The sequence below is a fragment of the Xenia sp. Carnegie-2017 genome, unplaced genomic scaffold (assembly GCF_021976095.1).
Source record: "Xenia sp. Carnegie-2017 unplaced genomic scaffold, XeniaSp_v1 HiC_scaffold_22, whole genome shotgun sequence".
In the NCBI taxonomy this organism is placed as follows: Eukaryota; Metazoa; Cnidaria; class Anthozoa; order Malacalcyonacea; family Xeniidae; genus Xenia; species Xenia sp. Carnegie-2017.
This window is the reverse complement of record NW_025813485.1, coordinates 5,682,935-5,706,469: the sequence shown is the minus strand read 5'-3', so window position 1 is coordinate 5,706,469 and position 23,535 is coordinate 5,682,935. Positions and strand designations below refer to the sequence as shown.

Here is a 23,535-nt window from a genome sequence, read left to right as displayed (position 1 = left end):
ATCCACGCCAACGTTGGATTTTAAGAATAAAGAGTATAATCACATAATATCCGCATTTATCAGTTGTTTTGTTTATTTTTGAGTTGCTGAAACAAGCTCCCGTGTTTTGTTTTGTTTTTATCTTCTTTTTCAAAAAGTAAGAACAAATTGAAAAAAAAACCCGAAGCGTTTTAACAATTTTATTCTTCGTTTATGACAGCAACCTCGGGAATGGGAATAAAAGTCCGAAACCGCGAGCTTAGGATATTAACAACATCTGGCAACTTGATTTATACAAAACGAAACCTTTATGATAAGAGCTTTATCCTATCCTCGATCCTATGGATTGCAAATTTTGTTATTACATTTGCATACATTTGCATCATCAAGTATGCGTCAGGGCTGGTAATTCTTTATAGCCAAAGACTAAGCAAATTTGTGTAAATCTAAATCTAATATTGTGCTGGTAAATTCGATAAATAGCCTCTGTTACCTCTTACTTAGGATCATCTACTATCATTGTCACTCTTAAATATCATATTGTAACGGAATCTGCAAGGTAATCTTCAAAATCCTTACCTCTTACTTAGGATCCTCTACTAGCGTTGTCGCTCTTAAATATCATATTGTAACGGAATCCCCAAGGTAATCTTCAAAATCCGATTCTTGTCATGACTCATGGTCAGTTTTATAATTCATTTACAAGTTTTAAAAGAATTTCCCAAGTTTAAAGAAGATAGCAAGTTTTTTAAAACCTTTCGAGGTTAATGCAACATATAAACTATTTCGAGAATTTTGTCACACGAAGTTAAATATGGTGAGATTTACTTCGTCATACATGAATAAATGTTTGTTGCCAGTTCACATTAAAGTAGGTTAATATCAACCGGCTACCATTGACTACAAATGGTGTAGTCAATGGTAACATGTTAATTAACAGTTATTGCATCCATCTACCAGACTCGAACTGTCTCCAAATTAAAGGCCCTCCATTTCAACTGTAAGGGTGATGATCAAACTGGTCAGTAACACCGGGTGCTAATACCTTTGGCCATGGAGCTACTTGTGCAATAATTTTGTGCGCATAAGCAATTTTAACTCTTATACGTATGCTATCTTACAAAACTGAATGTTACATGTTTGTAAATGTCGATCGTCCAGGTTGGTATAGTCCTAAGGACTGTTTTTGTTGTTTTTTTGACGTTTCGACAACCTTAGCGGTAGTCATCTTCAGAGTAAAAAAGTCCTTTTTTTTGACACAATGGCACAATAGCCTGTCCGAGCCTGCCAGCCATCCACAATCAACTTTGTTGGAGTTTGACAATTTTCGTTTGATGAATTTGATTCGTGAAAATAAATTGAATGTAGTTTGTGTTACTTTCATTCAAGTAAGGACATATAATTCGAGTAAAAAGGAATTATTCACCAATAACAACGAGCTCAAGTATTTCAAGTAAAATCAGTTCTGGTACGTGATGGTATACAGGAAACTTAGGTAGACTTTCGTTCGTAAAAGTGACAGGAAAAACATGACGACAATTGCAACTAGCTGAAAACTATGTTACAAAATTCTATATTTCAAATAGTTAAATGCAATTACCTCTTTTTTTTATTGGTATGATAATTTCAAAACATCTATTTACATATGGCGATGGCGATATATGTAGAAATGGTGATATAGTTAGAAATGGCAAAAAGATGCCAAATAATTAGTATACGGTAATCCTTACAAGATTTTTATGTTAAAAATGGCGCGTTCTATGTTGAATTCTAATCAATAAATAACCTTTCGTATTCTCGGGAGAAAATCTCCTTATTAGCGTGCTGGGTAACCTGAATTTGCACGATTGGTTACAGCATATATGGCAAATTTACATAAGTCAGTAGCTACATTGTAAGTTAGTGTGGTTGCGAATTGGCTGACGTAGACACAGGTTCAATACCATGTTGTTGCAATTGAGTTCGTAGCATAGCAACTTCTTTTGTCGCTTCTTCATACTGTTGCCTCATCAATTCAACATCAATCAGTAACCGTTCGTTTTCTTTTACTGCGTCTGCCATTCGTGCATTAGCTGACCTTAAATCGTGTATATAGTCGACGGTTTTACCAAGAACACCTCCTTTGCTCTGAAAAACGATGTAATATATCTGTAGTTAATGTCTGACGACATTTTATGGAAAATATTTTGCACAAAATATTTCATACAAATACAATCGTCGAAAATCATGATAATGAACAACCAATTACTTTAAAGACAAATTGGTTATGATTCTAATTGCAAAGGCAAAGTTAAGAATATTTTACACTCCACTCATAACGCTTTATTTTTTTCTAAGATAACAAATCGTGCTTAACACAAGATTTCGATCAAACAATTTATGTCTGAAACCAGGACGCTGTCGCTAGTACTATCAAAATAAAAATTATATTTCATATTCTGTATTTCGTTATTAAGCTCAATAAGCACAGGCAGCATGCATTTCTGAATAGATAAAATCTTTTTCGTACTTTCACGTCTACCTGCCCTTGCTTTGAATGATCCTGGTCACTTTCAGGTAAGAGTTTTGCCAACTTGTCAATCCAGTTGTTGATCTTGTCTCTTCTGCGTCTTTCAACCTCGTTGTGAGTTGCCCTTCTTTTCTCATCACGTGGGGTTCTTTGACTATCAACTTTCCTGTTCAAAGGAGTAAAAACTGATATTGCAAAAAAACACAAACATTCAGCTATGACTAACTGCCAATGAACATGCACAACGGCATGACAAAAAAACCCAAACAATGGAGCTAATCCACTAGAATGGAAAGAAACACAATTCACGAGTCGGTTTCTGTACTGTACTTATATTTAAACTTTGACAACGTTTATCAACATGTATTGAATTTTGACTGATTTGTTGCAATTATTTGTAGCAGGTGTTTCATCCAAAAGCTGGTAGACAACTAAAAGATATTTATAAATTTTCAGCCACTCAATATGCAATGTGACATAACTTTCCGTATAAATTGGACATCATAAAAAGGCAGTATCTTGCAAATGCAAAGAGGTATGATTAAACTGTTTTAGAAAGTCCATTTGGAAATAACGTCCCCAGCCAATGAAGGCTATTGGATGAATTGATACAAACAATATTCATAGCTTACGTATTGGTAGGATGAGACCTTGGAGCAATAGTTCGTTGACTTCCAGCTTGCAAGACATCTTGAGGCATCATCACATAAAACTGCCCTAAAATTATGACAGAATCTTAATACCATTTTTTTATCACGCCAGTACCATTTGGCAAGCTTTTGTGAAAGAATTCAATACATAATTAAAAATGTCATCACTAGTATTATTGTATAATGCAAAACATATTTGTGGCATAATGTACATAATAAATGCACACAATACAAAATTTGTAATACAGGAATTTTTGTTGTTCATAAACATGACAAAAATTATAAAATAAAGACAGTTAAAAAAACGAATTTTGTGAATGAACAATCTAACCTATTTTTGAACATCTATTAAAAACTTCCCTCATTTCAGATAATCAAGTCTGTAATTATCACATTCAAATTACATTTTGAAACAAAAAATTTCTGTTTGTGGGTTGGTGGTAGTTAGTGGGGATGGTAAGAGGTTTTAAAAATCAAGCTACTCAAGATAACTGGTCTACCTACGACCAGATTATAATCCATGTAGGCTATGACAATTATATTCAATGTGGATAATTGATTTTAATTGTAATATATCATATGAAAACTCTAGGCATTTATTTGTCATACAGTTCACACAACCCAGAATGTCCATAGGAGATAAGACAATACAATCTTTTATACTGAAGTTTACAAAAATTTTTTAAGAACTTTTCAAATTTTATACCTTGGGTACCCTGAGTGACAGGAATCACATTTCCCGCAGGAATGGGTGAAGAAGGCTGAGTGAGTCCACTAACGGGTACCGTTCTCACAATGTAAGCTGTATTTGGATCTATACTTTCACCTTGCCCTGCACTTCCTTGATCAGTAGTTGCATGCGAATAGTAAGCAAATCGACCAGAATCACCGTCGACTTGAGTCGGTGGAGATTCAGGGAATGGACTTTGTATGACAGTTGGTTGAGCAACATGGGAAGACTGCACGAAATTGTTTTCGGAGACTGGAACATCGACTCGATCAAGCGTGTGTTCGCCTTCGTCGCCATGCACTTGGACAACACGGATGTGAGTGCCGTTGCCGTAATTCGCCGATGTGTGTACATGATTTTCATCTAGATTCGTGTCTGGGCGATATTGGTATTGAATAGCATTCGGATCGGCGTACCTTTGAGCATGATTCGACTGCGAGCCAAGACAGCTCGAGCCTGCTACTGATGGGTCGTCACCTACAGTTGATACCGTGACAGTAACGCTTTCATGTTCAGGGCTTGTGGCTGTCAAAACTCGTCCTTTACTTTCCTCTAAATCGCTTGGTTTTTCCGAGTCCAGAGCCCCTTCGAGCATGTCAAGCGCTGGCGAATTTGAACTGGTCATGGGATCAAACAAATTGGTCATGTGAGCAATCTTATGAACGAAGAAGAACGAAATTTAGACCACGGGAACAACGCTTCGAATCACATGATATAGCAAACGCGAAGCCGAACAAGCTCTGTGTGTCGCTGTAAAATATGACACGTGTCACAACAATACTGAATGCTTATTCGCTACATATTGTCACGTGGTCTGTATTTCAAAAGAATCTATTTTTGCTCTTCTTTCTAAGTTTCTTCTATTTTTTATTGACAAACGCTTATATTTTGATTGTCGAGCAACAAGCAACGTGTTATTTTTAATGGACGCATAATGCTGGGCTAGGAGGCTCTTTGACGCCAAAGTTCCAGTAAATTTTAGATTCTCGGAGACTCACAGTAAATTAAGTAGGAAACTAATTTAAAAAATGCGCATATATAATTGTTTAAACATTCTTGTACTCTAATTTTATATGCACATTCAGGCGACAAATGAAGGCGGATCAGACAACTTCAATATGCGTCCCATTTTCACCTAAAGGTTTGTCTCTATACTTCTACTTTCTTTCCGTTTTACTAAAAATTTGAATTTCACCACAGACTGGCTGTTGTTTCTCAGTCATTAAAATGTAAATAAATTTTGTGCGTGAATACCACCGAGTGGAATCGTAATGAGTTATTGAATTCTCTTATGAAATTCTCCGGAGAATTCCAAAAACTTTAGTTCCGCCCATGATTTTTAACCGACATAAATTGGCTTTATTTTTAAACTTCGTTGCTTTCAATTGAATGAGCCCAAAGCCATGGAAGCAAAGAAAATAAAATTCGATTGTATGAGTCGACTAGGAACGCAACTGAGAAACAAATGACGTCTCTCTTAAATGTGTCTGTCAAGGTCTCAACAAACTTTTGAAAAATCTACGGAAGACCTCACATGGTATGCTTTGTCGAAATGTTATTAATGCATCAATATTATCACCTGATACAATTTTAAGATTAAAATTTCATGTTATAAATTGTCACATACTAAATACATTCAAGTATATATCGTATAAATTGAGTTAAAATAATGAATTTTACCATGCTATGAAGACAATCCACAAATTACTCACTTTAACTTGATTATGTAAGTTTTTCTGACTTGTTTGATTACTACTTCGACAATTGTTAAAGATCCAAATCAAATACGGCCATTGCATGTCTGCATTTCCAAACACATGACAATTTAGGAAAGAATTTAGTCTTTAAGGAAATGGTCACTGATCAGGTGCTGAGTTCATCGACCTCGTGGTAATCACGTTTAACCGCGCTAGAATTTCGACAATTACAGCTGGAGTTTGGCCACTGCGAGCCAGGGCCGTACATAACATAACTCAGAAACAATAACAGAGCACTTCACCTGCAATTTCGAATTGACATTAGATATTGAAAGTCGATGACTTTTCCTGTTTTTGATAATTTTAGGAACAATTTGACATATTCTTACGTTAAGATAAAATTTGATGGAGGAAACAGTTCTTTTTCAGTTCACGAGTATTGTGATTCATTTACCCGGGCTTAGCCTTCAGGCTCAGCCATGAAAATTGTACTCATTTGTTTCATGTTCAAAAGACCAGAACTTGTCTGATAATTCTATATGGCTATGTACACTACAGCCCTGAGATGTATATGTGTTTGTTATCGTAGCTTCAAGGGGAGGCAATGTGATGAAACACTTAATAATTAATACAGTGTACATTAATTATGTATAAATCAATGTTAATTTTTAGAACGTACAGTAATGCTTGGTTCATGAGTAGTATCACGCATAAAATATACTCGGTTTCAATTAATTTTCTGCGCACGACCGACACGACCAGGCTTCACGGGCTTTTTACACAAAATATGTGCTCCCAATGTGCATGCCTCATATTAGAAGACCTTCTACGGTAAAGTCAAGTTAAGCAAGTTCTACTTTCTACAGAAGTAAATACGCAGGGCATTTTGTTTTAATCGACTGAAACAACCGCTTTCAATTTCATATGTACAATAGTAAATTGTTTTTGGGTTGCTTGTTGGATACGCGATATGATTATTGCCCTCTTGTGATACAAAAAATATTTGCATCATTACCAGACACCATTTTTCATTTGGTCTTCATTTTAACCAAATTTTGCAATTAAGCTTACTTATCAGGGCAAGTTAGAGTATAGTATGCATGCCTCAGCCTCAGCTCAAATACTCGTTCTCCGCATGCGTCAAAGTAGACGGGCAATGTTTACATTGAATTTTCAAAGCATATATGCTTGTAGTCGCATTTGTCGTACATTGCAAGAAAGCTCAAAATTAATCCGATGTAAACCGCACGGGACTACAGAAGTAGTATGTGGTAGTGTTGTCACTAAATATAACATTACAGCTACCTTATTCGCGTATTTTGTAGAAGGAAAATGAGGAGATAGATAGGAGTAAATGATATGACAAATTGCGATACACTCTCATACAATAACACTGATACAACATGTTCCATATAAGCTATCAGAAACAATTAAATTTTAATCAACTTTAAAAAATTTTCAGTTTCCAAATAAGAGGAATGATCGTGAATCAGCGTAGCTACAGTTCAATTAATGAGGAATTTTTTAATTTTTTTGTGACTTTATTCTCAGTATAAGTCAACAAGGACGTGAGCCATTTGTAACTTTAAACCCTCAAATAACAATAACACAATTTCAATACAAGATTATCGTACGTTTAATTATCATGTCCGCTCCCAAAAACCAAATAGCTAGCTTATTTAACGTGTTGTGTCATAACGGTACAATCAAATCTGAAAAGTCCTCAATCAAACGAACAGTCACAGTCTATACTAGTACTTGGTTTTCAACTGACATGTCAGTTGAAAACCAAGTACTAGTATGGACTGTGACTGTGTTATCTGATGATGAAACTCAGAAACTATTTACAACTCAGAAACTATTGCACGGGGTTTTCTCTGCTTTGCCTTTTTTCTTTCATTCTCCTATTCTGGAACCAAGTTTTTATTGCTATTTGGCTTACACCTAGATCTTCGGACATCTTCAATCTTTCAGGCATGCTAATATAACGGTTTTTCCTAAATTTTCCTTCAAGCACTTGTATTTGTTCTTTTTTAAATGTTGTCCTTGTCCTCGAGTAAGACGCACATCTCATTCTTTCCTTTTGCGTTGGCAACACGTAAAATGAAAAAAAATTCTCTGGAATGTCGTTCAGAATGTGACTCTTCGAACAACCTTGCGCTGAAGTGTCTCTTTCTAAAATTTCAGAGAAGAGTTACACATTAATATAGACTGGTGCAGTTGCGAAGTTGCGTTTGGTAAAGAAAAAGTTTTGTCGCTCTTTTTGAAGGATTAAAAAAGTGATAGTTTTTACAAGCAGAAAGGACTAATGACCACAACATTAAATGAAAAAAACATGGCCAGTTAATGATAAAACTGTACACACCCTAAGACTAAACATTTAAATTGTTGTTATGTCTGCCAGCATAGAAGACAAGCAAGGTCGGAATTATCGCTAAAAAATTGCTTTGCAAATTTGTAAAATGTGTTATGGATAGGCCGTGGGTGCTCGCGCTCATGGCAATAAATTTAAGAGTTAGAAAGTATGTCATTTTCATCTTCTTTCAATTCAGAATGTATAGAAGCCCTAATATCTACTACGTTTATGGAACGATCAGATAATAAAAAATAAGGAGCGATTATGTTCTACGCGATATCTACTCTGTAATGTTCTTAAATACTCAGTCGCGTGAATACATACACGCTTATAAATAGGGAGTGAATTTTTCAAATAAAAAGTTTTGTTAAAACTAAATACTTTTTAACACTATGTGTTATCTAAATTGAAGATAAACAGTTTGTTCCGTGTGTTTAGTTTTCATCTAAGCGATTGAAAGTTTTAATGACTGAAGGCTTCGTGTTTTAGCTTCTAATAGCGTTAAATAGAAAGGTAGTTGTTGAAATGAGGATAACCTCAACTGCTCTGACGAAGATGACTTGCATTATTTTGATAATTTTCATCTATCAATTGATATTATCATTCCTTATGAATCTTAAATTTTTGAGTTTGATACATGATTTGAACCCCCCTTCCTAAATAATTGCGCTGATAAATCAAAGGTTATTAAGGATATAGGATATACACCAATGACTAACTTCATTATTCATCACTAAGAAAGATATGAAAAGTTGAAATATACACTATTTAAAACCTGATGAACGTAAACTCTCATCCGGCGGCTGAGACTCTGCTTCTCCGAGTATATCTTTAATATAAAATGATTTGAATTTGTTGCCACATACAATTGACTTGCTGGCCGTTGAATAATACTCATCATTATAGATTGGATATTGAAACATCGAAGGCACTGAAGTTCGTGTCCAAGGATAAAAAAATGTTGTTGGATAAGGAAATACATTCCTTGTCATATACCATGAAAAACCAAATGGTGAATGCGAGCTAAATACTGTAGTTGAGGCTTCGTGAGACACCATTCTTTGCGTAAAGTGCGAACTTGATTTGCGTACGACAAGTTCGACATACAGTACTGAATATTGCGTCAAACAGGAATTAATGACATGACAAGAACAAACAAACGTTACATCAAATTTAATGACAGCTTTATCTACCTAAAAGTTGCTCATGCTGTTTTGATAACTACCGTCGGTCCTTTGGTGAACAATAAATATCTTTTCTTCATGTCTCTACAAATTTCATGGATGAAATATTTATTTCTATATTTATTTCTAGGAAAACCTATTAGTAAAAATTGCATGTTACAGTTCAAATTTAACGTTCGAATTGCTTTTATGGTCAAATCAAAAAATTAAACATGGTCCTCCAGGATTTGTCTCTATACCACTAACTACTAAACTTTAATGGAAGTTAGCTACATTCATGAGAAATTGTGTCAGCAAATAGCGGACTCTGCACTTTTAAACACTGACTTTGCTTGCGACGAGTTGTATTTCGGAGATGTGATCACTGGATTGGTGCATCCAAATAGTTTTGAATTCGTTGTTGTCAACAATTCAAGTCAATTTGTTGATTATCACAACACTTTTAACAATGAATGCAAAATAACTGTTTCAAAAGATTCTAATTTCTACTCAGTAGGTTCTCTTATTTTCATACAAGTGCAATGTGCACATTTTAGTAAAAGGACTTTTCGCAAGAAAATACATTTGCAATTATGGTCTGGAGAAGTTCAAAACTGTTGCCAACAACTGAGTTTATATCAAAATTTTTGTCTCTAAGCAAATATTTGTATTTCATTTTTCTTTCAAGATTTTTTGTGTGTAAACTCGTTTCGACTCGGTTTGAGTAATGAGTATTGTAAACCCGAGTTAAATCGATGATGTTAAATCAACCAATCACATTGGAAAAATGATCAAAGCAGTGAAAGCACTTTATCTGTATAAGATTAATAAAGTATGTCATAATAACCAGCTTAAGATGACTTTTCTGGTAACGTAATTCAAATTTTAACCCTATTTTTTCAACATGTCTGTTTCGCTACGAAAGGTATCTACAATAGTTTTGTGTGGCAATGGCATATGCACTGCCAAAAGAAATTTAAATTCCAATGGAAGATAAGAAGTGTTCGTGAGCGGTGACATTTATTGCAGCTGAAAAAACATGTCCACCTCGTTTAACAACAAATAGACTACGACAACAACTTTTCCTTCATGATACTGTAAGATAAAATAATTAAACAATTAACGCATTCCTTCACAAGACGTAATGACCGATTTAACACACGACCGGCAGAGATATAATCTGAAGTATTAAAATGTTGCAATTACAGTCAAGTGTTTGCGCCGGAGTTAGCGCCCCATTTGAACAAAACTGACATTAGAAAAGATTGCGACGCCACTAATCTTGCTATTTAACACGCTAGTCGAAAATGAGGTGGCGGATAAAGTTACGGTTAAAAACTTAACAGTGTAATGCAAATGAGATAATAGAATTGTTTTTACTTTTTGCAAGAAGCCAGGCTGTGAGCATAACAAGGTGGCTTCATGTGTTTGCTATGAAAAAGAGCACAAGGAAAATTGAGCTACAAAGTTTTCACGTTTACAGGCTTGCGTAAAATTCATCGTTGTTGATAAGTCGATGATTGTTTGATCTTGAGAAGAATGCAAGGACAGATTTTCATAAATTTCCTTGTACTTTTGAATTTTTTAAGTTATGAAACTTCCCAAATTTAGCTCGTAATTCTAAGATTTACAGGCATACTATATACTGCCCTTAAAAAAATAAAATGTTTAAGCAGGTTGCATTGTGAAAGGCTGCCAAAATTTTTTCATGAAATAATGAGAGTGAGGCACCAAAACTAAAAATTTTAAAAGTGAGTGACAACACTACAAAAGCCCACTGAAATCTTTTTTTGTTAAAAATGAGCGTAAAAAAATCGATAATTGGGGAGGGGGGGGGTCACATTCATATATGCATGTCATTTTTAGTGGTTGCAATCCGTTGAAAACAATTGACTTAAAAACTATCCGCCCCCCCCAAATGATCTATCTTTCTACGCCCATTTGTTATGTTTTGGAAATCAACTGTTGTTATGCTTAAGTAGTTGTTATTATAGTGTTCTAATATTGCTGTAACTGTTGACTGGATTTCTCTTTCTCATCGAATTCTGTTTTTATTCTGACATAATTTTGTTCATATTCTTTCGCTTTAGTACGTAGCGTAAAGATACTACTCAAGCGCTTATCTTGAGCAGGTGGGGACAGTGATTCAATTCCATGTTTCTTTGAATTGTAAGATGCTGAAGACAATGGTGGTGATGTAAGTAGACATTGCTGTTGCAATCCGCTGCATGAGCAATGGTACGTGGGTGTACTTAAAGATGCCACAAACCCATCTGTAGGATACTCGTACCTCGTTGCATAACGCCGAATATCAACCGGAATTTGCATATTTTGTCTGTATGAAGTACCTGCATTGTCACAAGAAAGTGTTGGGTGGTAGTACACTATAGCAGAAGCTGGAAAGGGATATCCCAGGGTAGTAGGAGATATCTGGGGGTAACCATCGAATCTAGTACAGTATATTTGAGGAGAAAAACCAAACGCTCGCATTTTTTCGCGTTTCCGCCATTTTGCTCTTCGGTTTTGAAACCAAACCTAAGAGAAATTGGAATTTCAGTGAATGTTGCAAATTAATTTCTCTGCTTATTAGAATGGATATTAGATACTGATTGTTCAACTACTGTTTACAGTAAAACGAACATAATAAAAGTTTTTATGACACGAAGCGGCTTTATCATGAATTTTTTTGATTGTATTGAAAAAACCACATAAAATGACTTTATAACCTCTTCAGTTAAATTTAGTCATTGCACTTTTTTCCAGAGATAATAACTTTTTTCTTTATGCAAATGAGATCGTTATAAGATCACAGAGCATAATGAAATTTTAAAGATCATCAATTTTCAACATTGTTAGAACGTTTAATAAACAAACAAAACAAAGTTTAACGTATAAATGTTTAAATGAATATTTGTAGAGATGCCAAAGTTCGGTGTTGCAATGTTAACTGTGGACAAAAACTAGTTTTTCCTAGAGCTAATTATCCATTGTGATGTCACAACAATGTCCTTAGCACGAGGTTTCTCTGCTTTGCCTTTTTTCTTTCATTCTCCTATTTTGGAACCAAGTTTTTATTGCTACTTGGCTTATACCTAGATCTTCGGACATCTTCAATCTTTCAGGCATGCTAATATAACGGTTTTTCCTGAATTTTCCTTCAAGCACTTGTATTTGTTCTTTTTTAAATGTTGTCCTTGTCCTCGAGTAAGATGTATAACTCATTCTTTCCTTTTGCGTTGGCAACACGTAGAACGAAAAAACATTCTCTGGCATGTCGTTCAGAATGTGACTCTTCGAACAACCTTGCGCTGAAGTGTCTCTTTCTAAAATTTCAGAGAAGAGTTACACATTAATATAGACTGGTGCAGTTGCGAAGTTGCGTTTGGTAAAGAAAAAGTTTTGTCGCTCTTTTTGAAGGACTAAAAAAGTGATAGTTTTAACAAGCATAAAGAACTAATGACCACAACATTAAATGAAAAAACATGGCCAGTTAATGATAAAACTGTACACACCCTAAGACTAAACATTTAAATTGTTGTTATGTCTGCCAGCATAGAAGACAAGCAAGGTCGGAATTATCGCTAAAAAATTGCTTTGCAAATTTTTTTAACCCCGACCAGCTTTTTCATTCAGCCACCCCCCACCCCCCGAGTTTTCTAATTTGTAAAATGTGTTATGGATGGGCCGTGGGCACGCGCTCATGGCAATAAATTTAAGAGTTAGAAAGTATGTCATTTTCATCTTCTTCCAACTCAGAAAGTATAGTAGCCCTAATATCTACTACGTTTATGGAACGATCAGATAATAAAAAATAAGGAGCGATTATGTTCTACGCGATATCTACTCTGTAATGTTCTTAAATACTCAGTCGCGTGAATACATACACGCTTATAAATAGGGAGTGAATTTTTCAAATAAAAAGTTTTGTTAAAACTAAATACTTTTTAACACTATGTGTTATCTAGATTGAAGATAAACAGTTTGTTCCGTGTGTTTAGTTTTCATCTAAGCGATTGAAAGTTTTAATGACTGAAGGCTTCGTGTTTTAGCTTCTAATAGCGTTAAATAGAAAGGTAGTTGTTGAAATGAGGATAACCTCAACTGCTCTGACGAAGATGACTTGCATTATTTTGATAATTTTCATCTATCAATTGATATTATCATTCCTTATGAATCTTAAATTTTTGAGTTTGATACATGATTTGAGCCCTTCCTAAATAATTGCACTGATAAATCAAAGGTTATTAAGGATGTAGGATATACACCAATGACTAACTTCATTATTCATCACTAAGAAAGATATGAAAAGTTGAAATATACACTATTTAAAACCTGATGAAAGTAAACTCTCATCCGGCGGCTGAGACTCTGCTTCTCCGAGTATATCTTTAATATAAAATGATTTGAATTTGTTGCCACATACAATTGACTTGCTGGCCGTTGAATAATACTCATCATTATAGATTGGATATTGAAACATCGAAGGCACTGAAGTTCGTGTCCAAGGATAAAAAAATGTTGTTGGATAAGGAAATACATTCCTTGGCATATACCATGAAAAACCAAATGGTGAATGCGAGCTAAATACTGTAGTTGAGGCTTCGTGAGACACCATTCTTTGCGTAAAGTGCGAACTTGATTTGCGTACGACAAGTTCGACATACAGTACTGAATATTGCGTCAAACAGGAATTAATGACATGACAAGAACAAACAAACGTTACATCAAATTTAATGACAGCTTTATCTACCTAAAAGTTGCTCATGCTGTTTTGATAACTACCGTCGGTCCTTTGGTGAACAATAAATATCTTTTCTTCATGTCCTCTACAAATTTCATGGATGAAATATTTATTTCTATATTTATTTCTAGGAAAACCTATTAGTAAAAATTACATGTTACAGTTCAAATTTAACGTTCGAATTGCTTTTATGGTCAAATCAAAAAATTAAACATGGTCCTCCAGGATTTGTCTCTATACCACTAACTACTAAACTTTAATGGAAGTTAGCTACATTCATGAGAAATTGTGTCAGCAAATAGCGGACTCTGCACTTTTAAACACTGACTTTGCTTGCGACGAGTTGTATTTCGGAGATGTGATCACTGGATTGGTGCATCCAAATAGTTTTGAAATCGTTGTTGTCAACAATTCAAGTCAATTTGTTGATTATCACCACACTTTTAACAATGAATGCAAAATAACTGTTTCAAAAGATTCTAATTTCTACTCAGTAGGTTCTCTTATTTTCATACAAGTGCAATGTGCACATTTTAGTAAAAGGACTTTTCGCAAGAAAATACATTTGCAATTATGGTCTGGAGAAGTTCAAAACTTGGGTTGTTGCCAACAACTGAGTTTATATCAAAATTTTTGTCTCTAAGCAAATAATTGTATTTCATTTTTCTTTCAAGATTTTTTGTGTGTAAACTCGTTTCGACTCGGTTTGAGTAATGAGATATAATCTGAAGTATTAAAATGTTGCAATTACAGTCAAGTGTTTGCGCCGGGGTAAACGCCCCATTTGAACAAAGTTGACATTAGAAATGATTGCGACGCCACTAATCTTGCTATTTAACACGCTAGTCGAAAATGAGGTGGCGGATAAAGTTACGGTTAAAAACTTAATTGTGTAATGCAAATGAGATAATAGAATTGTTTTTATTTTTTGCAAGAAGCCAGGCTGTGAGCATAACAAGGTGGCTTCATGTGTTTGCTATGAAAAAGAGCACAAGGAAAATTTAGCTACAAAGTTTTCACGTTTACAGGCTTGCGTAAAATTCATCGTTGTTGATAAGTCGATGATTGTTTGATCTTGAGAAGAATGCAAGAACAGATTTTCATAAATTTCCTTGTACTTTTGAATTTTTTAAGTTATGAAACTTCCCAAATTTAGCTCGTACTTCTAAGATTTACAGGCATACTATATACTGCCCTTAAAAAAATAAAATGATGTTTACGCAGGTTGCATTGTGAAAGGCTGCCAAAATTTTTTTCATGAAATAATGAGAGTGAGGCACCAAAACTAAAATTTTAAAAGTGAGTGACAACATGACAAAAGCCCACTGAAATTATATTTTGCTAAAAATGAGTGTAAAAAATCGATAATTGGGGGGGGGGCTTACATTCATATATGCATGTCATTTTTAGTGGTTGTAATCCGTTGAAAACAATTGACTTAAAAACTATCCGCCCCCCCCAAATGATCTATCTTTCTACGCCCATTTGTTATGTTTTGGAAATCAACTGTTGTTATGCTTAAGTAGTTGTTATTATAGTGTTCTAGCATTGCTGTAACTGTTGACTGGATTTCTCTTTCTCATCGAATTCTGTTTTTATTCTGACATAATTTTGTTCATATTCTTTCGCTTTAGTACGTAGCGTAAAGATACTACTCAAGCGCTTATCTTGAGCAGGTGGGGACAGTGATTCAATTCCATGTTTCTTTGAATTGTAAGATGCTGAAGACAATGGTGGTGATGTAAGTAGACATTGCTGTTGCAATCCGCTGCATGAGCAATGGTACGTGGGTGTACTTAAAGATGCCACAAACCCATCTGTAGGATACTCGTACCTCGTTGCATAACGCCGAATATCAACCGGAATTTGCATATTTTGTCTGTATGAAGTACCTGCATTGTCACAAGAAAGTGTTGGGTGGTAGTACGCGATAGCAGAAGCTGGAAAGGGATATCCCAGGGTAGTAGGAGATATCTGGGGGTAACCATCGAATCTAGTACAGTATATTTGAGGAGAAAAACCAAACGCTCGCATTTTTTCGCGTTTCCGCCATTTTGCTCTTCGGTTTTGAAACCAAACCTAAGAGAAATTGGAATTTCAATGAATGTTGCAAATTAATTTCTCTGCTTATTAGAATGGATATTAGATACTGATTGTTCAACTACTGTTTACAGTAAAACGAGCATAATGAAAGTTTTTATGACACGAAGCGGCTTTATCATGAATTTTTTTGATTGTATTGAAAAAACCACATAAAATTACTTTATAACCTCTTCAGTTAAGTTTAGTCATTGCACTTTTTTCCAGAGATAATAACTTTTTTCTTTATGCAAATGAGATCGTTATAAGATCACAGAGCATAATGAAATTTTAAAGATCATCAATTTTCAACATTGTTAGAACGTTTAATAAACAAACAAAACAAAGTTTAACGTATAAATGTTTAAATGAATATTTGTAGAGATGCCAAAGTTCGGTGTTGCAATGTTAACTGTGGACAAAAACTAGTTTTTCCTAGAGCTAATTATCCAATTTGATGTCACAACAATGTCCTTAGCACATTAAAGAAATGTTACATATCTTCAATTTAAAGTGACTCAATCTTATTTAAAAAGTTGTTAAGTCAACATTATAGTCAGTTTACAATACAATAAAAAAAAACAATATGGTAAAATTTGGTGTCATAAACACTTTAATAAAGTTAAATGCACTTGTACCTGGACTCTGGCCTCAGTAAGATCAATTTTTGACGCAAGTTCTTCTCTTGCAAAAACGTCAGGATAGGGAGCTTTGTCGAACGCCTTTTCCAGCTCCTCCAGTTGGTAGGAGCTGAAAGTTGTTCTGTAACGGGTTTTCTTTTTCTTTAAGTCAAGTCCATTTATGCTTATTTGGCTCTCGTGAATTGGTGTGTTTCTTTCTTCATTTTCGTTCTCGCTGGAGACATTAGAGCTGCCATTCTTTGCAGCAAACCTGTCTGCTTTTGCACTTATTTCTATATGTATAAAAACATTGTGTCATTTAATTATCAGTGCATGATGCACATAGCTAATGCACAGCAATAAACACGAGAATCAACAAACTTGGACACTAGCTATGTTTCTATCTTTGCTATTTTTACTAGACGTACCATTGCAGTCATCGCGTAAGTTCAAATTGTTTCATTAATTTATTCGTATGGAAAAGTGGAAGTTAAAACTACTATACAGCTAGGGGCCCCATTAATTATGTTGTGATCATCGGTCTCGGTAGTTTGCGCATCACTCGTTTGGTTTTCTCGCATTGAAGTGTTATTTTTGGTTTGCTTACATAATTAAGGCGTTTTAAATATCTTTAGATATTATTTAGATTTTTTAATACTATAGCATGAACACAGACAGGTTTAATTTTCACAAGCTTTTAAATGTGAAATTCATGCTTCTCAAATTGGTTTATGCATCCCAACTGAGAAGCAATTGCCGTGTTGATTAATCTATCTTGCATTTATGAAAACGTTAAAAAGGAAAAAATCTAGCAAAAAGAACTTTTTTAGAACAGATGCTTCATTATGAAATAGGTTTTAACGACTGAGCTCGTAATTAAACCCGAGATACTGGGTATTATATATCTTTAAACAACCAGCCGCTCATTTCAATTCCATATGTTCTAACTGTGATTAAAAATACAAACGCGACATTGTATAATGTGTCGATTATTAATAATGCGACATTTGTGTGTCCACGTGCGCGCTTGCTGCCACACAAAGCGTAAAGTATTCAAGTGGGTTTTTGTGAACAGCAATTCATTCAAATATAGCTACCATATCAATTTTATAACAGCTTGTTAACTTTTGATATTTAGTCGTTCTAAAATCCATGTAATCCATTTCATTTATCTTAATGCAAAGATTTTTTGACGTGTTTTTTTTTTCCCCGTACAAACAGGCTAAAAGTTTCGGCTACGAGGAAATACATTTTAATCGTGGAAAGGTGTGAAAATTTTTTGTAGGTTTTTGTTATATTTTGTGCAACTGACAACTGAATATGTTATTTGTGTAGTCCCCATGTCTATTTCGCATGTAGCTATATTAAAATACATGTGTCAAAGCATTGAATAATTTGGTATAAATTTATCTGATACTGTTGAAATTTATTTTTCAACATGATGCTCTTTTTAACATATAACACAAATACAGATAAGAATTTTGAATGATCGTATACTAGATTAAGCTATAGCCACATTGAGTTTGCAGAGTTATGAGTGCATGAGCAAAGCTGTTGTTATTAGATATGAAATACGATAATCCGTTACTCCAATCTTTCTGATAAAAGATTAGAAAAGAAAGGCCTCGCATGGCGATTATAGTTCAAAACTCTGATGCATTATCCCACCCACTTAAACAATACTATACAAATGCTAAAAATTTGGCATGCTTTGAAACACCAAGCAAATCGTAGATGTGTAACTTTAAAGCCTTTCAAAAAAAGAGCTGCTTTAAGTAGGTCATTAGCGGCACATTCAATCGGTTTCAAGCCACTATGTTTGGTAACTCAACACAAGGATATTGAGCCCATTATTTAACGCTTTATTCCGAACTTCCAAGGTGCATCGAAATAAACACGCTGAGCTAGATTCAAAAAAATCATTGCTATAGTCTCTTTGGGTGCTTGAGAATTTTCAAAAGTAATTAAATGAGCTTTAATTGAACTGACAAATACCAAGATGGATGTAAGTGAGAGTTTCAAAGCAATTTTGAATGTTCTCTTTATCGGGATAACACTTTTCTTTGTAAAGCTGGATTTCAACAACAAATTTGAAAATTTCTTTAAGCATTTTGCTGCTCATATTTGTGACAGAAAACCAAACGAAAACATTACAAGCAGATTTCCAGTTCAGTGAACTTTCACAATGCTGATTATGTCTGTATAACAAATTCTGCTAAAATGGTTCTTCAGTAGTAAAAATTAAAAGTGGCATTCTCAACTGTTGTGTTGTTTAATAATGAAACGTTGAGTTGAAATTTTGAAATTTTTGATTATTGTCGATGCTTTTCATTAGTTAAATTTTATGCGTATATAGTATTTTAAGTTTTCGCCTCTACTGACAGCTTTATAACTACTGATATCAAATGTTCCTTACCTGTTGCAGAAACATACATGCGTTTTGTATCTTTTACTCAAGAAACCTCGTGAAATAATTGCTAAATGAGCAATGGATGTTTTACTTAACAAACAGAAAAGGGGGAAGAAAACTTTCTTACTTAATTGATTTATGTCTGTGATCCGTAAGTAAAAGTTATGACATCTTTGAGTGCAGTTTTTGCTTCCTTCATGTTATATGTGAGGTGATAACTGCAGAAGAAACGTTAATGTGTTATTTATGACTGTCGGAACCGCCTTTTACGATGTCTAAAACTCGTATCTTTCGTAATTTGCTGTTTGTTATATATTCTAAAGTTACTGTTGCGTTAAAGCTAAATAGCAAAACATTGCATGACTCTACCTTTCTTGGGAATCAACTGAAAGTTTTCTTCAGCGGTTCCAGTGTCTTGAAGGTCTTTTGCTGCAAACGTTTGAGGAGTTTGACATAGTTTGGTGTTTTCGAGATTCTTTTCCAAATCTGCATTTTCCCAGCCCAGTATTCCTGAAATACTGTGAGAAATGGGCGTTTGACTTCTCTCCGGAGCTGCAACTTTCTCTCCTTTCTCTGCCATTATGTCGCTTCAATTTTTCGATAGTGTACAACTTTGATGCGTAGATCTTGTTGTCAATTGATTAGTCTATGAAAGAGGCAGCCGATGTCTTAAGAAATTGTTTCCCTAACATCAATGGCGAGAAAGTTATCTACATTCTACTTTAATAGCAGAATGCTTGATGTGTTGAAGTTGTTAGCCAATGAGAATCAGTTTGAAATGATAAAGCTTTGAAATGAAGACCATTATATTATGGCCGGAATGTAATTAGAGTAACGTGTAAACATTGTAAAGCTAAACTTAGGCCCAAATAGTTTACATAACAATTCCTGAATATATACGCAATAAAGATGTAATTATATAGGAATTAAAGTTTCTTTATGGGATATGAGCTGCACGAGGAAAGTAAGGTACAGCTCAAAGGTCATGTAACATTTTCATTGACCAATAAAATCCGTTCATGGAAAAAGTTTCCTTTTGGCTTAAAGAGGAAAAGTATAACGCTGCAGCAGTTTTTGAGTACGGCGGTGATTCCTTAACTACTTTAGCAAATATTGAGAGAAGCATTTCCAAAATATAATAATAAAATTTACACATTTGCGTTGCTTATTAATTGAATTTAATTACCGCCGTCTAAGAGGTGTCACTTCATTGAAATTTAATTAGTGTACAGCAATAGTTTAGATGTGACACACACAGCAAATAGAGCTAGTTTATTGTTCAGAAAGTGAGGGAGGATCTGGTGCAATTAAACTGAGGGAACGTATGTTACAAGAAGATGAGAAAGCTATGGATTCTCACTAAAATCAAAAATTTAAATGTTTCTTGAATTTATATTCATCAGTGGAAATCAATATAGCTACTTTACACATGTGGACAAATAGCCATTGCTATAGAGTACCTTTTCACTTTGAGACTTTTCCCTGCATTTCATCAGAACGAGTTGACATCGACGACTGGGGATATGTGTACATTTTTAAAAACATCATAAAAGAAAAAAATGATTACAGAGAGAACAGGAATTAAAAACGATGTCATGCGAAAAAGGTGAAAAATTAAATTGCCAACACTAGTGGAGTAATCTGCTTTAAGATCGTTTCAAGACGTCTTGTTTTGGCTCCTGCATTCTCTGCACGCAACTTGACAATATGGCCGGCATCTGCCGGCGTCAAACCTTTCGAATTGGAATTTTAACAAACAATTTACTCTTTATTTGATTTACTAAAAAATGTTTGACATACATATGGGTATATTTATTATCACACGAAGATCCCCCATAAAAAAACTAAGACTGCAAATATTTTGTGTAAAAGAAGCAAGGTTTTATGTGCTTATTTTTTCATGCTGTATTTAGGATGTTCATTTTGCTTCAAGAACGACTTGCTTTGTTACTGATATCCAGTGTACGTGGGATCATATGAATAGCTTATACATAAGCTGTCTCTTTATGCTTTGGCTTAATCTTATTAAATTTAAAAGACCTTTCTACAATCCGCGGCGTGTCTACCTCATGTTTAGTTGGCGAGCAACCGTTTATCTCTACCGCCTTTTCTACGTTTATTTAATGTGAGATATTCATCAAAAGAACCGCGTTCATCTTTGATGTTGGCTCAACAAAGATGGCTTGAATAGAGTTCACAATGATGGACTTGTTCATACTTGTTTGCCCTTTTTCATATCGATATCATCGCAATTACACAAATCTTGCAGAGGGGAGCCAAGCCAATTGGCAATTAGTTTTGTTGCAATTAACGCGAGTGCAATTACAACATAAACTTATTTTTTGTAGTGATCGAAGAAAAAAGCAATTTCAAACCACAAATTTGCCACACACTACGATTAATAAAGTAATAATCGATATTTTGTTGCGCAATAATTGCCAATGAAGTCTGGAATCTCAATGTGTGACTTTGTAATAAAAGCAGGAATCTATCGAGTAAAAATGTCGTCAGCGGGCCTTTTTACTTTTACCTAAAAGCAAACATTCGAACTATTGGAGATAATCCGAGTAATTATCAATAAACTTATCTGAAACCATTAATATATTTGTCGTCATGATGCTACTGTCCCAGATGAGATAGTTGTTGCAATTACTGTTTTCATTTTGTTTTAGGTCTTACGAGGCTAATTACGGTAGATTTCACTGAAAATCATGCGGCCCTTTGAAAATCACTTGTGAGAAATGTCAGGGTGACTGGAGACCATCTAACCATCTAATAAATAATAATAATAATAATGATGAAAATTATTTTATAATAATAAACATTTTTTATAATACGCGATGTCTCAAACGCTGTTTCTCTACTAAAGGCAGGAGATCTTCTTAGGTCAACATCATAAAAGTTGTATGTAATTATATTTTCCTGAGACGTTGTCAACGTTGTTAGTGAAAGCAAGAGTTTGATTAATATGATGCACAGAATTAATCTTGCGCTGAAGATGATAAATATTATACTGTAAAGCTGTGACCATCTGGGGAACTTATCAAAATTGAAACTGTGCAGGTCATATAATTAAAACATCAAGCCATTGAAGTGTTCTACTTGCCGAAGCAAATCCATGCAAGACTTTTCATGTATCATAACAAATCGCCAAAGACAGCGACCGGACGCCAGAGGGCAAAATGATACAGTGGTCGAACTATTGATTTCTATAAGTCAAATTAACCGCTCCATAATTTTGTGGCCAAAGCAATATGGCGTATTGAGGAGGGGGAGGACTGTATTGATGGAATGGAAATCAATTTTTAAACATGACTGACGTTGTTGCGTACGTCAGTAATTGTTTTATGCATATTTTTCATAACATTTCATAAAACTAAATAATTATAAAGAAAAACCTGACTCATGAAAAAAAACAAAGATTTGATAAAAATTGGCAACCAGCATTTTAACAGCCATCCCTTTGCCAAAGCTGATCATTTTGCGAATCTTTTAAGGAAATATTGTTCGTTTTATGTCTAATTATTATAATTGTTCACCCTAGAATGCCAAAAACTACTACAGCTTCCTTAGGCAAAGTAACTATTTAGAGTATTTGCAAAGAGCATTTGACGATTGTTTATTCTGGAACATTATTCCATGGTATGGGAGTACATTGCTTGTAGAATATCGATTGAGTTGCAAACTTGAGAGCAGAACAGTACTTATCTATTTTGATATCTTGTATATGTTCAAACTAACAAGCATTTTTGTGTGTGTTTGCACTTTTGATGCTTCATATAATATGTAAAGCATAAGTATATATTTGCCGACAGAAACATTCTCACTTGTTTGCACTTGTGATACTTCATATAATATGTAAAGTATAAGTATATATTTGCCGACAGAAACATTCTCACTTAGGTAAACGTCCTGCCGAGATCTCTAAGATAACAGTAAGCATTGTCTATGGAGAACAGAACAATTGTTAATGTTACAACAGCAATTCAACCAGAAATTTCTCACAAACTTTTCGCCCACAATTTATAATTACTGAAATACAAACGTCGTAAATCCATAAAACATCCTCCTTGCCTTAGAACATTTTGCCTTAACGACAATCTAATAAATACACTGAGGCTCTCCTTTACATCCTTGGTATTGACGACGAAAACATAGCTCACCGATACAACAGAGGCATGAATTGGCCAGTGATTTCTTTTGCAAAACCTTAAAGACTTGAACCAAGTTAATGCATTTTCTAGATATTCTCCGCCTCTCAATATCTCAGGCGGTTTTTCTATTGGAGTACTCTTTTTAAAGCAATTTAATAATAATTTCTACCTTCCTGCGCTAAAGCTTTTTTGCTCAAATTTTTTTCAATTTTTCAACTTTCTTTTTCCTCGATAACTGGTAACTGGAATTTTGGTGATACCCGAGTGTTTTTACCAACATAAGGAGAAGACAAAGAAAAATCTCACTAACCGTTTCCAATAAACAAAGAGGTGAGAGTGTTTGCATAAACGTATTTCAAGATGGAATTAGCAATGTGATCAAAATCAAAATTCGGGACACCATGTCGACAAAGAGATGAAAATTGATATCGGCAAGTTCTGATTTGA

General features: G+C 34.5%; 2 protein-coding genes and 1 long non-coding RNA gene across 7 annotated transcripts; 1 reads left to right on the top strand and 2 right to left on the bottom strand.

Moving 5' to 3' along the window:
* Positions 1-1,565: 1,565 nt before the first annotated feature.
* LOC124446246 (upstream stimulatory factor-like) lies at positions 1,566-5,677 on the bottom strand. Of its 4 annotated transcripts, none has more exons than XM_046997080.1 (5): positions 5,581-5,677; positions 3,845-4,523; positions 3,121-3,205; positions 2,489-2,654; positions 1,566-2,106 (listed from the first exon to the last, which is right to left on the bottom strand). In XM_046997080.1, exons 1-5 carry the CDS (start codon positions 5,665-5,667, stop codon positions 1,879-1,881), a joined length of 1,245 nt encoding a protein of 414 aa, XP_046853036.1. In that variant the 5' UTR covers positions 5,668-5,677; the 3' UTR covers positions 1,566-1,878. The 4 variants fall into 4 exon arrangements, with proteins under 4 accessions (XP_046853036.1, XP_046853038.1, XP_046853037.1 ...); XM_046997082.1 differs by having other exon boundaries at positions 2,501-2,654; XM_046997081.1 differs by having other exon boundaries at positions 3,121-3,207; positions 3,850-4,523.
* Positions 4,601-22,027, top strand: LOC124446248. 2 transcript variants are annotated; one of them, XR_006948368.1, is made up of 4 exons: positions 4,601-5,009; positions 11,175-11,281; positions 15,460-15,566; positions 21,607-22,027. It is a non-coding gene; the product is annotated as an uncharacterized LOC124446248 (long non-coding RNA). The 2 variants fall into 2 exon arrangements; XR_006948369.1 differs by lacking the exon at positions 4,601-5,009 and adding an exon at positions 5,250-5,405.
* On the bottom strand, positions 14,531-19,702 carry LOC124446247 (retinal homeobox protein Rx1-like). Its single transcript, XM_046997084.1, has 3 exons — positions 19,304-19,702; positions 16,543-16,817; positions 14,531-15,904 (listed from the first exon to the last, which is right to left on the bottom strand). Exons 1-3 carry the CDS (start codon positions 19,512-19,514, stop codon positions 15,368-15,370), a joined length of 1,023 nt encoding a protein of 340 aa, XP_046853040.1. The 5' UTR covers positions 19,515-19,702; the 3' UTR covers positions 14,531-15,367.
* Positions 22,028-23,535: the final 1,508 nt, after the last annotated feature.

Excerpts from the sequence above, each read along its gene's own strand:
- LOC124446246 (XM_046997080.1), bottom strand. The coding sequence starts at position 5,667 with ATGCAATGGCCGTATTTGATTTGGATCTTTAACAATTGTCGAAGTAGT. Across the intron at positions 4,524-5,580 it reads ACTTACATAATCAAGTTAAA|ATTGCTCACATGACCAATTT; the intron begins GTGAGTAATTTG and ends TTCGTTCATAAG. Across the intron at positions 3,206-3,844 it reads TGTCACTCAGGGTACCCAAG|GGCAGTTTTATGTGATGATG; the intron begins GTATAAAATTTG and ends TCATAATTTTAG.
- LOC124446247 (XM_046997084.1), bottom strand. The coding sequence starts at position 19,514 with ATGGCAGAGAAAGGAGAGAAAGTTGCAGCTCCGGAGAGAAGTCAAACG. Across the intron at positions 16,818-19,303 it reads TCAGTTGATTCCCAAGAAAG|AAATAAGTGCAAAAGCAGAC; the intron begins GTAGAGTCATGC and ends TTATACATATAG. Across the intron at positions 15,905-16,542 it reads TTACTGAGGCCAGAGTCCAG|GTTTGGTTTCAAAACCGAAG; the intron begins GTACAAGTGCAT and ends AATTTCTCTTAG.